This window comes from Populus nigra, chromosome 18 (assembly GCF_951802175.1).
Source record: "Populus nigra chromosome 18, ddPopNigr1.1, whole genome shotgun sequence".
Lineage (NCBI taxonomy): Eukaryota > Viridiplantae > Streptophyta > Magnoliopsida > Malpighiales > Salicaceae > Populus > Populus nigra.
The window spans coordinates 10,300,286-10,315,484 of record NC_084869.1 but is presented as its reverse complement, the minus strand read 5'-3'; the positions used below and the strand labels follow the sequence as shown (position 1 = coordinate 10,315,484).

Genomic DNA, 15,199 nt, shown 5'->3' with positions numbered 1-15,199 from the left:
GGAAGAGGAGAGGGTTTTTAAGAGGAGGCAACTTTATTTCTTTATTTCTTTTAATTTTTTTTATGGACTGAAATTTTGGGCCTCTTGGATGAGGTAATGGGCTTTCTCAAGATATTTTATGGAATTGGAGGGCTGTCTTTTTTAACAGACGACTTGTCATTTAAGTTGAAGACCAGCACATAAGCAATATGACAATTGACCATGACATGGTATAGCATGTCCAACGGTGCGCGGAAAAGCTTAGCTAGCATTTATATTTGATTATGCGAAGATATGCATTGGTGTTTTCATCCTTTCATTGGGTGGTAAAAAGGTTAATTGTGTTTTTTTATTTAGTATTAAAATGAAAGATGAGTTTAATATAAAAATTATAAATATATGGAGCTAGGTTTAGGAAAGTGATATCATACCTTAGTATATCCACTAAAATTTATTCGAATAATTTTATACATGATGTTATTTTTCTGTGTCACAAGTTATAGGATGTATCTAACACTTTATATAAAAGCTCAGGGAATTTTAGGATCAATATACTTGTTTATGTTGGCATTTATGGTGACCCAATCCTTAAATAGATAAGTTTATAGCACTCTATGATAAAATATAGAGTCTTCTATATTGTAGGAAAGATGTTCGAGACTTGATATGGTTTCATGTCTAAGTCTTTTGCGATAAGAAGCATATGAGCGAAATTAAGACTCAAAAGAAGATTGATGATGATAGTCATGCTTATGGATAAGGTTTGTTAAGGAGTGTTCACTCTTTTAAAGAGTTGGAGTATCATGCCTTAAGTTGTCTTTGTACACCTGGTGTATATAACAGATTTGGAGTTGTGTGTTGTGTTTGAGTGTGAAGTTGTTCTTGTATAGCTAGAACAATATTATTGAGTATTTATACTTGATAGAAAAGTTATAGAAAAGTTATTAGAGATCCGGAGGGGGTACATTTTTCATGGTGGGGAGGTTAAGTATTTTCTCATATTCTGGAGTTTTGTTGGCTATTATAAGAATTTTGATGAAAAATAAAATAGAAATAAATTAGCCTTTTGTTTTGATTTCTACAAACAGAGTCATTAATAAAGTCATGAAAAAACTTTACACATAAATTGAGTTTTTTCTGGTTGTGTCTTGGGCTTATAGGGTGATGTCACAAGTTGTTCCTGAAAAACCAATTCTTTGTGAGAATAGGGAACACTCTAATGTTTAAGTTAATAAATATATGAAAAGAGAATAATGTATAGAAAAATAAAAATAAAACAAAGTTTAGGGAGTAGGAAATTTTTCAAAATGGTATAAGCTAGTCACTTTATTTGTTATATGATCAAAGGCACTCGAATTAATTACCTAAAAATTATGCGTAGTACTAGCAACTAAAACAGTTTTAAATGCAGTTAAAATATCTTTTAAATTCTCTTATGATAGATGAGTAGAGTTTGCTAGGAAGCCATCAAACTTACCAAGAAGAGTCGTGGGATCAAAATTGCTCAAAGTTGTCAAGCTAGTATCACCATTTTCCTTTAGGTAAGTAGCAAAATCATTAAGAAGAGCAACCAGGTTGGTAGAAAAATTTACCATGTCACTCGAAGAAGAATTATCAATAGGATGAGTAGCCATATGAGCTTTATGTTCATAACCCTTTTGAAGTCCATTTTTTTTCAAAATAGGCTTCAACTCCGGATGAAGGATCCAACACCGTCTGATTGTGTGTCCAAGATCATGACAATAATTACACTTCAAATCTAGTCACCTCCCTTTATAAGGTTTGTTATTTCTCATTTGTCTAGTAACAACATAGGCACGAGTTTCTGGTAAAGTAATTTTTGGCTTCGGATTCATGACCTTCTTGCGAGCTTCTTCTCGTTAAATTGTAACACATACACTCGTAAAAGATGGGAGATTAGAATTCATAAGAGCTCGACTGCGAAGGTCTTCATAATCTGGACTTAGACTGGATAGCAATTGAAATATTTTGTCTTCCTCATCTCGTTTCTTGAATACTACAGCATCAATAGTGTGAGGACGATACAATGCAAGTTCACTCCACATACCCCTTTAACATTCCAAGCAATTACATAGAAGTCTTGCCATCTTGCTATAGATTTGCAAGATCCCTTTTGTTTTGAAAAACATAGGCTGCATTGTTTCGATTTCCATATATTTTTTTCATAGCCTCTTAGAGATCCAATGAAAATTCTGAATAACTGAATATTTCAGCAATATTGTTCTCTATAGAATTGAGTAACCAATACATAACAAGTTGATCATTGCATTGCCATGCTTTATAGGTTTGTGAGGAAGGATTAAGTAGTTTAATATGGCCATTAACATAACCAAGTTTAGACCTGACACCAAGAGCATTTGTCACATTTCTGATCAAGAAAGATAGTTGAGTTCATTCAATAATAATAATACTGAGCTTAGATGTTGGTTTGGATTATTTGGTTCTCCTTCCAAAATTTTAGAAGATATGTTGATGTCATCAACACTAACAGATTTAGAAGAGTCTTTCATAGAAAACTTTAAACAAAACACAGGTCGATCAAAACATGCTTTAATATCATAAAAAAAAAGAATGGAACAAAGTTGTTATTATTATTATGTATTATTGTATATATACAGAAAAGAAATCTAAGAAAAGAAAAGAAACAATTTGCTAACAATCTTTCTTCTATAATCTTGGCATATTTTTCCCGTACCATATTGGCATATTAATCTTCTACAATCTTGGTATGTATATCAATCTTCTACATAATAGATATCTAAAGAATTGGTAAATATTTAGCTTTCCTTCAATAATATATAAGGACATTCAGAAAAAATAAAAAAATAAAAAAATTCTTACAATCTTTTTAGGATTTAAACATTAAATGACAGCTTGAAGATCATAGTCACTTGTCACCTAAAATATAGTGGTTAAGTATTAAAAACATGTTATTTTGTTCAACACAAGATTTGTTGTCATTAATGTCGGGATAAAAACATGAGATTTTCTCAAGGATTTAATCATAAAATTTATTTCTGTCATACCTTATGAACAATTTATTATTAATTTAATGATATCTTTTACTTCTAAACTATTGGGTTGTGAAAAATAAGGTCTGATAATTATTTTTTTAATAAATGATGCTATTTTAAAACATTTGAATTTTTTCACAAATACAATAATTATAGAAAAAAATAGAAAAAACACATAGGACTTATCATCATTCAATGTTGTCCTTTTAACAATTCAAACAAATTTATTCGAGTTGTTAAAAAAATTATATTGAATGACAGTTTGTTTAATGTTTGTTTTTTTATACTTCTTTTAATTAATTTTATTTATAAAAAAATTAAATTGTTTCAAAACCATATTGTTCATATCATTTAGACCAATAAGAAGTTTTTGAACGTTCATATTTTCTAAGAATTTCAAAAAAAATTTGTCTTGCTTTATTTTCTATTAATATATCCAGACAAGTAAAACCATATTTCTCTCACTTTCTTAAACCAAAAAATAAAATAAAAAATTCCCTTCTCTTCTTTTTTTTCGTAGTTTAATTTCCCTTGTTTCTCTAATTTCCATACAAACTGTAGTTGATTAATCCTAATTAATCTGTTTTGCTAAACTATATGGACTAAGTTATAAATTACACTTGTTCATATCAATCTTACGAATCAAAAAAGATCTACTTGTATTTGGTCTCCAACTGGACCCTGAATAAGCATTGGAATGGAAACAAAATGTTTTGGTGAAACCTTAAGAAAGAAGAGACTTAAACAGGCAGCACTGCAGCAATCATATTATTTAATCAAACTACGTCTGCAACTACTAATCAAGGCTGTCGGCTCTGGAACCAGGCTGATCAAACTATATAGCTAATCAGGATGGCTAATGGCAATGAAGATGGAAAACTGTTTTATTTACAAGGCAAAAGATCTTGTGAAAACTCCTTCCATCTGATCTCTTATGCACATCCATAACAAGTCCTCTCATCCATAGACATAACTGCAATGAACTTGGAGTTGCAATAATGACAATTGAGAGATAATGTCTTGTGACAAGTACAGAATCTTTTGTTTTTCATTTCTTTCGAAGAATGCCAGTAGATACCATTTAATAGAGCTTTATTCTGGTGTGGATGGTGCTTCGACAAATGGGGCATGACTGGAGATCTTGACCACAGTCACAGCATGTCTGCAATTAAATAAAGCTTAACATAAGATGCATCCTATCTATATGCTAGAGAGATATAGAGAGAGAAATATATTTACCTGATGTCCACAACCGAAGGCCATATCCTTAGGGTCGGTGAGGCAAATGGGACAAAGCTGCTCATGTCAAAAAAGTTCAAATTCATTACTCTCACTTCAGATATAACATTGTAATCTTGTTCCAAGAGCAAATGCACTAGCAAGACTATAATCAGGAAGCTAGCACAAAGTGAAATGAAAGAAGTCTTTTAAATATTAATTCAGCAACAGAAGGGTATGAAACTGTGAGTACATGATTATCAGAAGCAGAACTTGCAGGAAGTGCTGTGCCAGCCACATCATGTCTGCCAGAAGAAGATGCACTTGGATGAGTGCTGCTTGATTGGGCAGGTTTTGGGTTTCTGAATGAAGTTGAACCAGCACCATACTGGGGAGGGGGAAGAGGAACCCTATCTATAGCCTTCCCTTTAGTAGCACTGATAAAGAAATGAAATAAAATACAATTTGCATTCAGCATTTCAAGGGCAGTATTATAACTTCTGTGAAGTGTAGAGAAGTTGAAAGTTACCCCATAATATTAAGCTCTAGCGTTGCTTTATACTGAGAAGGTATTTCCATCAAAGCAGCTAGAGAAAACTCCGCTTCTTTTCTGGACCGGTCCATGTTCTTTGACATTATTTCTGTAAAATTCACAAACTACAAATGGTAGAATTTTCCCAGTTTAGCACTGACCAAGTACAAGTTAGGGAACTACAAAACTTGCAAATAAAAGTGAAGATAAAAACTTCTTGCCTGGAAATTGTCAAATGCCCGAGCAGGGATGTTATCATCAAATTCCTTCATCATGTCCCATGGTCCATCTCCTACCCCAACTAATATAATGGACAAGGGGTACTCACTGGAAACTAACAAGTGCATCAAAACAGGTTTTGAGAAAGAAAAAATTACTTACGTGACAAGGCTAAACATTTTACCTTGCTTTCACAATTGCTTCAACTGTTCTCTTTTCCTGCGGGCTTAGATGGCCATGCTCAGTGTCGACACTTCTTGTCACCTGTGGCAACCCATAGATCATGGAATCAATCTCAAATAGATGAAATAAAAGGGACCATGTGTGAAATTTGGACAACATATTTTGATGTTGAAAGTAATAGATATTGAGTTTGGAAGAAATTTTAATCATAGTTGCTATAATTCTAGTTTTTTGAGGTCCAAACACCAAACCTAGTAATAATAAGAGCTCTCACTTGCTTTATGATTTTTCTGGAAATACTAATCCCTTTGGCCAATCAGGAAACTCATCTGAGTTACTTATTCATTAGGATGTTTGGTAAGACCAGCTATAAAACCTGAGTTGCTGCATGATGCGCAAAACAGCTAAATTCCACAAACAAAATAACCAGAAATTAAATAAACAAGAAACTCTGGCATTGCCATTGAAACATTTGTCCAGTGATTAAGGACTTAAAAGCTGAGACTTAATGGTCAAAGTTCCATTTCAAATCACCCCCACTGGAAAATATTCAAAAGAAAAAAGAAAACAAACAAAAAGAAACTCTTACAATTCTTCTTTTGATCATATTTCCGTGAACATAATATATTCCACTAACAGCAAGAATGCTCAGTTACAAAAACATGAGAGACTTGAAATGCAGCTTTCTTGCCTGAAACTACGCTTTAATAGAAGTTTATGACCAGCAATCAAACTTACAATTACACTAGAACAAAGTAGTATCTTTTCTAATTATTTCAAATGCAATGCAGTTGAAACAAATTCTACAGAAGGTTTGAAATGTCATATATTCAAATGGGATTAAAAGGGTGAAAAATTCATATCAGTTGCACACATATGCTGGTGACTCATCGCAAACTATGAAATATATATACAAAAAAAAAAACAATTACCTGTCCATCAGCTATTATAAGTAAAACATGGTACTGGCCACCACTTCGCTCAACTATAGTAATAGCCATTTCAATGACAGGAGCAAAAGATGTTGGTCCTATCACAAAACAAAAAAGTGAGAGAAATCAGTAAGCAGAAATGCAACTGAGAAAGAAGCTAAAGAAGGGGGTCAAATTTGCAACCTGCAAGTCGTAGACAGGGGACCAATTCTCTATAGCGTCTCAAAACTTCTTCAAATCCATTACAAAACCTCTCATCCGGATAAAAACTGAAAACTTCTTGGTCATGTGTTGATGCTGATATTTCATAGAATTACATTTATAAGTTATAATGAGGATTAAAACTTTTAACTGTCAATGCACACTTGTTCTGAGAAATACCATCTCCAAACCCAAAACAGGGTATTAAGTTATCCTCATCAAAGGAAGATAGTGTTTTTCCTATGATATATATTGCTTGTTCATAAGGATTTTGATCATCCCCAATGTGATGCAAGCTTCTGTGGCTGAATGACCTTGCACCTAATATTTAAGCAGGCTAACAAATTAATGCAAGTTGGAAAAAGAAAAAAATCAAAGAGCTTGAATCTGCACATTTGAGGTCAAACCTGTCCACTCATTGCTTTTTGTGAAATCAATACCCACAATAAGATTTGAAGACTCTAAGCCAGCACGTGCCAGGGCTTCAGTAACCTGCGAACAGGTTGATTGTGGCACAAGATCACACTCTTTGTAGCAATAAAATGTTATCATAATTAACATCAGAAAGTTGATATTTAGTTATTTTCATGAGAGATTAATATCTTGGTTTTGATAGAGTGATTCACCCTGTCTCTGGTAATAGTAAAAAACATAAGATAAAATAAAAACCCAGCTTCAAGCAAATTTTCTTCCAAGCGAAGCAAATCTAAAACGCATTCTCAATGATAACATCTTCCATACTTTCCAACAACTATTTAGCTAGGTCCTCCACAACTATAGTATGGACATGATGATATGAAGAGAAACAAGAAATAATATTTCACCTGCACCAGGCTATTGTAATTATCATCTATCTTTGAATACTTTCTCTCCAACCTCCTGGAATTTGGTGCTGGATCACCATAGCTCTGAGGCGGAGGTGCATAGTGCTGGTATTGCATATATTCTTGGCTTGGTTGAGCATATGGTGACTGGGGATAGCTGTGATGGCTCCATGAGTGTGAACTAGAAGGATGGCGAGAGCTTGAACGTCTGGAGAGTATCCCGCCCATTAATGCTACAAACTATCAATTATCTGCAACTCCAACGAATGCAAAAACAATTCACTCCCCGAATTGAAGAAAATGAAAAAATCGTCCTAATGGGAACTGAGTAGAACAGGTCGTTCAGAAACTTTTTGTTCTCAAGCTTTCTTTGTATGAATATAATACTTTTCTATTCACTTAAAAGTCTTAAAGTCTATGATAAAGACTAAAACAAATTCTAAGAAAAGACTTGAGAAAAAATATAATAGAAAGCCAATTGAACTCCTGATTATACGATTAATTTCTCTTTTAGACCCTCGACTACATTGTTTAGAAACAAAATATTGTTTCAGGAAGAAAATGTTTCCAATAGCGATAAGCAAGAAATTTCTGGGAAAGCAAGTATTAGTTCATAATTTCAAAGGCTGAAATTCAACAAAATGAACTTGAATACGAGGAAATTCATGCATGCCAAACAAAACAGGTCAATGTCATACAATTTCCAAGTTTTCTATCTGTCATTGAAGTGGGACCTGTCAAAGTAACTGCAAATTTTATCCTGATGCAGAAGCAGATCCATTTAGTCAAGGCAAGACATTCTCTGGCTCAAGTGGGTCATCCTAATTCTTCAAAAAAATAATTATTATTTAAACTTATTTTGCATTATTGAAGCAGTATTTTTTGCCACAGAAAATCTAATATCGAAGACTTTTCTCATCCGTGACTAGCCAAGAAAAACAGTTCCAAAATTCTTAACTGAAATTGCAGCATGCTTTTTACTACTCCTTCATAATTCACACCAGTTATCATACAAGTTTACAGTCACAATCTACATTCACTATGCAAGAGAATCTCATGCTTTCCAAATTCAAGACTGACCCATGTTAGAATTCAGTAAATCCAGTTCAAGGAAAGAAACAAGATTTTAAAACTAGAAGTTACCTTAACAAGAGTGAGCTTCCACGGCATTAATTGTTGCGTGTAGATTGATACGGACAAAGGCTGAGAATGATATCAGTGGCGGAGAAGTCCATGAGAGATAGAGAGAGGATGGAAATGGTTGTTGGGTTCAAGTTGAAATGACAAAGGAAGGCAAAGTGGGCATGTTGTTGTTTACTGCTTTGCAAGTTGATTGGTTCTTGGAAGTTTCCCTGCACTTACTGTTCCTTGTTATTGTGGCATAGGGACACCCCAACTCTCACTTGTTCATTTATCTCTTCGTGTTCCCATTCAATCTCCGGACTTTTGTTCCGCAATCAAAGTGAGTTTGCTTCTGAAAAATGTCAGAAAAAACATCTTTTTTAAAGTGATTTTTTATTATTTTTTAACTGGATTTCGATGTAAATACATTAAAAATATTTAAAAATACTTAAAATAATATTTTTATTCATCTAGGTTGGATTTTTTTCACTTGTTTTGACTTTAAAAAATTATTTTGATATTTATCTATTACCATAAAAAAAAAATTAACTCCTATCACATATCTTAATATATTTTTTTAAGTCCTAAAAAATATTGGCTCACATTAAATTTTTCATGCAACACAATTTTTCTTGTCAAGAACCACCACTCACCAACTTTTTTCACCAATTACATGATAATTATAGCAAAGTATTGCAACACTCCTCATTATAAGACATTTGCACCACTCTCAACTCATCAAAAGATATTGCAGTATTACTTTCCATGAAAAAATCATCAATATCTCCATCAATGGTATCCTTTTATTAACTATGAAGCTCTCCATCATTACTCCACTTTTGGTAAATTGCACATCATGAGAAAAATTGTAATAAGTTTGACTAAGGTCTATAAAAACCTCTAGTTGCTAGGTAAGAAAATATACAATTTCATCCTAACATTTTTAGTAATAATAAACAACCATCCAATACTTCTAATAACCACAAACAAATATACAATAATTCTAGGAATCACTAAGAGCCATTCAACAATCCAACAAGTTTACACAAAACACCCAACATTTATAAATCTTTAGACACAATATTGCACTAACTCTTAAGAGTAAGAATGAACACCATTCCTACCAAAAAAGAGACTTTCTACTTTATTAAAGAGTTTTATACACTCATATCTTTAAAGATTATGTGGCCACAAAAACTAACTTGGATAACTATAATGACCTTATAGATCATAAAAATCACATATAAATTGTTAAAAGTATTCCTACCGAAAAGGAAACTTGTAACTCAAAAGAGTGATGTAACATGCAAAAAATTTTCTATTTCTTTTCATAGATTTGATAGGGTGTGATATTACAACCTTAAACTTAACTTCATTCTTGGCCTTCATAATCTTTATGTTGAGGTTGCCTCACATAGAGAATATCTTCCTCGTGATGCAGGTGGCAATTAGCTTTTATTGTTTATGTTTGTATTATATGTTATGTTGTATCAACTTTATGTTTGTTTATATTGTTTATATCCATAACACAACCTTTTTTAGAATAAAATATTATTTTGTGTCATAAAGATTTTTCTTAACCAAAGATATGGAAAATAAAATGGAGACATAAATTTAAAGACACTTAAAAACCAATCATGCAGAATCAATAGAGTAATCATAAAGATACAAAGAAAGTCATAAAGGATTAATCATTGAAGACGAAATAAATTCATTATCACAAAACAATAATATGGAGTCCAAATGGAGATTAAATCATTATCACAAAGAAGAAATGTATTTCACTTGAAATACATTTTCAAATGATTAGAGTGTCAGTTATGAGAGAGGATTTTCTTTTTCCCCTTATGTCTTGTAGATATTATGTTCTAGACTTAATCACTCTCACTATTTTAATGGGTCATCCTATTTTGAAGCTATTTTTTCTTTTTCTTTGTCATAACTTAGTTTCAAACCCTCTATTTATTTTATAAAACGTGTATATTTTTCTTTTTTATTAAAAAATCTAAAATCTAAAAATATTTTCGAGACACGAGAAGATAAGCCTTTAAGCTTCAAAAGACCTAAATACCATAAGAATAGCCAAATTATGATGTTTTGACAAAATGGGATGAAAAAAGAAAGAAAATTAAGGTTGGCATCCAAGCTTGACCAAAATTGGAATAATTAATTAAGTTTAAGGACTTAATTAAACTTTTAATAGGTTTATTTGACTTAATTAAGGACTTAATTAAAGAAAAATTAAGTTTGAAAGTCAAGTGGGCAAAAAATTGAAGAATTAATTAAGTTTAAGGACTTAATTAAATTTCTAATCGGTTTTGTGGATTCATTCACTATCTCAATTGAAGAAAAATCAAGTTTTGGGGTCTAATTCAGATCAATTTGCAAAGATTGAAAGATTAGAGACACAATTAAAACTTTGAAAGACTAAATTTATGTAATTAGGAGCTTAATTGAAAGAAATTTGAAGTATAAAGTTTAATTGAGGACCACATTGAAGAAATTCAAAACCAAGAACCATTTTGTAAAAAGCACTAAAATTTAAAAGTCTAATTGAAGAAAGCTAAAGGTGAAATTACAAGAAATACAAAAGATTAAGGTTGATTGAGGCTCTATTACAAAGTGTCAAAAGTTCAAGGATCAAATTGAAAATGACCATAATTTCATTATCCATTTTCTTCTTCCCTTGAAACAAAAATAAAAAAGATACCCAAGTAACCACACCTTTTATCTCTAATTTCTCTTTTACCCCTTCATCATATTTCATTCTAAGCTAAAACTTCAGCTTTTATTATATTAAAAATACTTGTAGATTTTTTTTCAAAAACACTACTCAATATTACTCTGCTCGCAAAAAAGCCTTGTGATGAATGACTAAGATTTATTTTTTAACATCAAGATTAAGATCCCATCAACCCATGAGCCCGATAACCTTTTCATTTTTATTTTTTTTATAAAATTCACACAAAATCCTCACTCAAGCTGCAGGAGAAGTGTGAGGAACATTGCCATCAATACTATCTCCTAACCAAGACTACAGCAACCTTTCTCCTTAATCTTTCCGGCTTGAAACAAACCTAGAGACAGTCGTCGTCGTCATCTACCTCCTAGTCGTCCATTCCCATTAATAAAACCAGGTATTACCATAACCTCTCTCAATCATTGTCTCCTGCTTACAGTGGAACCAGCAACAAAAAATCAAACTCATTCTTTGTCTTCTTCATTCCCATAATCTATTGCCACTGCCCTTTACAAAAACAAAATATGAACCCATAACCAGGAACCATCCTCCAGCTCCTCCCTTGCACAGCCACTGCCATCAATCATCCTCCATAATCAACCGTCAGCTTTAAAAACCAACCAAGAGTCACAGCAGAACCGTTAGTCAACTCCCCCCAGCAGCGATCTCTCCCCAGAAGCTGCCAGCACTGCCACCGTGAGCATCATCTCTCACAACCTCTTAGACTAGCAACCTCTAATCCCATCGTGAGCAAGCTGCAGGGGTTTCTCTCCAGGCATATGCAGTTTTCTTTTCTAGCCGAGAACCTCCTCTACATCAACTCTAGACCGAGAGCAACAACATCCATCAACAGCTGCATCTCCTTTTCACTACTATAAGTTTCTCCACAGTAGAAATTAACAACCATGGACGAAAATCACGCCAGTAGCTCCATCTCAGCTGTAGCGGCAGCATCGTTTCTCTTCAGCAGTTCTTTTGTACTGTGAGCAGCAATAAAAGCAGCAGCGATGACAAATTGATAATGAATTGTATTCAAATTAGGCATGCCTAGCTAAAACTTTTAAATAAGAAAGGGGTTTACTACTAATTACAATTTATAACTCACATGTTAATGCTACAAGAGATTTTATCTTCTTCAGTCCTGATTGCAGACTAGTAGTGGGCTTTAAAACCAAGCTCCCTCCTTGCTAAACTAATATTAGCATGAGTAAATAACATATCCTCATTTGCAGGCATTGGAAACACAGCCTTATTAGCCTTAACTTTCAGCGATTTCTCATAAAACTGACTATATCGAGAACCGAACAAAGTGATAAAGGACTCGTAACATTGAATTTCAGTTTCATCTACAGAATCAGTCTCTCATTCTCCATATAAATTAGAAATCATGGTACAAATACAAGCTGTTTATAAAAACTTTAAATTGAAGTAAATAAGAGACATAGCCACAACTAAGAAAAATAGGATGCTCTGGTATTATTTAAGCCATCTTATTTATTGTTGTTTATGTTAACGTAGTTTAATCTTGGACTCAATTTTTATATTCTCGAAGTGTATTCATTGAACATGTATAGGGTAAGTTTGTGATCATATTGCTTTAATTGTGGAGATAGATCTTCTAAATTCAAGTGATGTGCTTTAAGATTTTAAGTTTGATAAATGTGACTATTATGACATGTGTATATTAGGGAAGGAAAAGTAAAGATTTTTTCACTAAGGGAAGTTGGGTATGTGGAATAAGCATGATGGGAATAGTTTTACATGGATTTCTTCCAAGTATTGCAGTGGAAGAGGGTCCAAGTTCCAGCAGCAAGGACTAAGGCAGGAGTTAAGTCGCGCCCAAGTTCTGCTTTCTTTTTACAAGCAAACCACAAGTAGTAACTTTTATTCGGAAAGAAAATTACAGATTCTAGTTGACAGACTAATAAAATCCTGACACTTCTTGCGTCAATCGAAGTGTGGTTTTGCAATGACGTGCAGGGGAACTGTCCTGTGCATTGAGATGCCGAAAGCTTCTGTATTGTCTATATCCTTTGCTTCGAGACCAGGAGGAAGCTTCCAATCAAAGCTGTGGAGGAGTTGAGCTAAAGCAATTTCAACGGTTGCGACTCCAAATGTGATGGCTGGGCAGCTTCTTCTACCCGCTCCAAATGGTATCAGCTCAAAATCTTGCCCCTTGAAATCTATACCGCTGCCCATAAATCTTTCCGGTTCAAATGTTTCAGGATTTTCCCACAGTTCTGGATCCCTCCCCATTCCCCAGACATTGACATAAATCCGAGTTTTAGCTGGAATGTTGTAGCCATCAATTACAACATCTTCTAAAGATTCCCTTGGGACTAAAACTGGAGCGGCAGGATGTAACCGGAAGATCTCTTTGATAACAGCTTTCATGTAGTTCAGCCGGGGCAGATCACTCTCTTGCACCACTCTTCTGTCTCCGACAACACTTCGTACTTCAGCTTGTGCTTTCTCCATGACATGAGGATTCATGATAAGCTCTGTCATTGCCCAATCAAGGGTTATGAAGGTGGTATCTGTTCCTGCAGCAAACATGTCCTGCAACAATAGAACAATAATTATACCCTTTAGTTGTAAATTGTGTGCAAATGAACTCATCTACAAGTAATTTGATGCTTGGACCACTGAAGTTGAAGTCTTGAAGGTATAACTAGACCAATAAAATCTTCACTGACCAAGATGACAGCTTTAATGTTATCCATGGTGAGAGGGATTTCAGAAGATCCATCCTTCTGAATATCAAGTAGAACGTCAACAAGGTCCTTCTTCTCCTCTTGTTTTCCCTTAGAACTGCGGTGCTCAGCTATCACCCCATCGAAGAACTGATCAAACCGTCTGAAGGTGTGCTGGAGTTTCGATTTCATTCCAGTTAGACTGTGCACAAACTCCATCGAAGGAAAATAGTCTCCAAGACTGAATCCTCCAAGCAATGCTTGATAATCGTCAAGCATTTTTTGGAACCCGTGCCGATCATACTCTCCTCCTCCAGAGAAATCCCTTCCTAGCGCAACCCGACAAAGAACATCATTGGCATATAGTGCAATCATCGAGCTTAGATTGGTGATGCCAGGATAAGATTCTGCAATCCGACAAATCAAGCGAGCAACTTCTTCTTCTCTAACAAAGCTGTACCAATGGACACGCTTGGCACTGAGCAGCTCAAGTATGCAAATTTTCCTAATATTCCTCCAGTAGGCACCATAAGGAGCAAAAGCAATATCAGTGCAACCATAGAACAAGTGTTTGGCTGAAAAGAGCTGCGGACGGCTAGAGAGTACAAGATCATGAATTTTCAGGACTTCTTTTGCCAATCCAGCTGATGAAATCACTACAGTTGGGATCTCCCCAAGCTGTAAGAAAATGATGGGACCATACTTCTTGGCAAGCCCTCGGAGAGAGATGTGAGGCATATTACCAAGCTGGTGAAGGTTACCAACGATTGGCAATTTTGCAGGGCTTGGTGGGAGATTGAGCTTCCTCTTTTCCAGCCTCGCCTTCATGAGAAACTTGAGCACCACTACTAGAAAAATAGTTACAACGAACAAGGTAGGTTTGGAGCATTCTTTCAGCCATTGTAGTAAAGCCATTGATGGATCTTTTCCCTTGACAATTGAAGTGGTTTGAGTGGGTTAGTGTTGATACCACAAATTAAACAGATAAAAACCCCTATATAGGAAGTGATACGACTGAAATTTAGGAACTAGTTTTTGCAAGAAACAAATCCATATCCTTGGTGGAGTGTACGTATTCCCTCCTTTTTTTTATATACTAATTTTTTTAAAAAAAATATTAAAATAATTTTTTTTATTTTTAGAAATAATTTTTAATATCAATATATAAAAATAATATTAAAAAATTAAAAAATTTTAATTACATTTAAAACACAAAAATAAAATAAAAAACTAATTTAAAACATGAACAGGGCAAACTAGTCAGTTGAGGCTCCTACCACGAGAAATTTTTAATTAATATTATTGAACTTAGTAAAGATTAACGGGTAAACATAGGCTCTATCGACCTGGCCTTTAAATCAAGTAAGTAAACCATGTAGGAGAGCTTTGATTTTTTTTTTATATAAAAAAATAAAATAATATTATTTTAATTTTTTTATAAAAAAACATTGAAATAAAGTTATTAAACTTTATGGAATAACTAGGGTTACCAGAATCAATAAGATTTTTATTGTGCAGGAA

General features: G+C 33.7%; 2 protein-coding genes and 1 long non-coding RNA gene across 3 annotated transcripts; 1 reads left to right on the top strand and 2 right to left on the bottom strand.

Moving 5' to 3' along the window:
• Positions 1-3,649: 3,649 nt before the first annotated feature.
• LOC133678016 (E3 ubiquitin-protein ligase RGLG2-like) lies at positions 3,650-8,547 on the bottom strand. The gene is made up of 12 exons (XM_062100167.1): positions 8,267-8,547; positions 7,124-7,374; positions 6,707-6,791; positions 6,480-6,620; positions 6,282-6,395; positions 6,099-6,196; positions 5,168-5,247; positions 4,986-5,091; positions 4,762-4,889; positions 4,486-4,669; positions 4,254-4,310; positions 3,650-4,176 (listed from the first exon to the last, which is right to left on the bottom strand). The coding sequence occupies exons 2-12, from the start codon at positions 7,349-7,351 to the stop codon at positions 4,096-4,098; spliced, it is 1,302 nt and encodes a 433-aa protein (XP_061956151.1). The 5' UTR covers positions 7,352-7,374; positions 8,267-8,547; the 3' UTR covers positions 3,650-4,095.
• A 4,122-nt stretch (positions 8,548-12,669) lies between these two features.
• Positions 12,670-14,746, bottom strand: LOC133678277 (cytochrome P450 71AP13-like). Its single transcript, XM_062100556.1, has 2 exons — positions 13,682-14,746; positions 12,670-13,544 (listed from the first exon to the last, which is right to left on the bottom strand). The coding sequence occupies exons 1-2, from the start codon at positions 14,591-14,593 to the stop codon at positions 12,933-12,935; spliced, it is 1,524 nt and encodes a 507-aa protein (XP_061956540.1). The 5' UTR covers positions 14,594-14,746; the 3' UTR covers positions 12,670-12,932.
• On the top strand, positions 12,999-13,703 carry LOC133678280 (uncharacterized). The gene is made up of 2 exons (XR_009835945.1): positions 12,999-13,138; positions 13,211-13,703. It is a non-coding gene; the product is annotated as an uncharacterized LOC133678280 (long non-coding RNA).
• Positions 14,747-15,199: the final 453 nt, after the last annotated feature.

What these genes read in the sequence shown, in the direction of transcription:
- LOC133678016 (XM_062100167.1), bottom strand. Translation starts at nt 7,351, where the DNA reads ATGGGCGGGATACTCTCCAGACGTTCAAGCTCTCGCCATCCTTCTAGT. An exon ending in CTGTTTTGGGTTTGGAGATG is followed by an intron (nt 6,396 to 6,479) that starts GTATTTCTCAGA and finishes ATGAAATATCAG; the next exon opens with CATCAACACATGACCAAGAA. An exon ending in TTATAATAGCTGATGGACAG is followed by an intron (nt 5,248 to 6,098) that starts GTAATTGTTTTT and finishes GGGTTGCCACAG; the next exon opens with GTGACAAGAAGTGTCGACAC.
- LOC133678277 (XM_062100556.1), bottom strand. Translation starts at nt 14,593, where the DNA reads ATGGCTTTACTACAATGGCTGAAAGAATGCTCCAAACCTACCTTGTTC. An exon ending in ACATTAAAGCTGTCATCTTG is followed by an intron (nt 13,545 to 13,681) that starts GTCAGTGAAGAT and finishes CTATTGTTGCAG; the next exon opens with GACATGTTTGCTGCAGGAAC.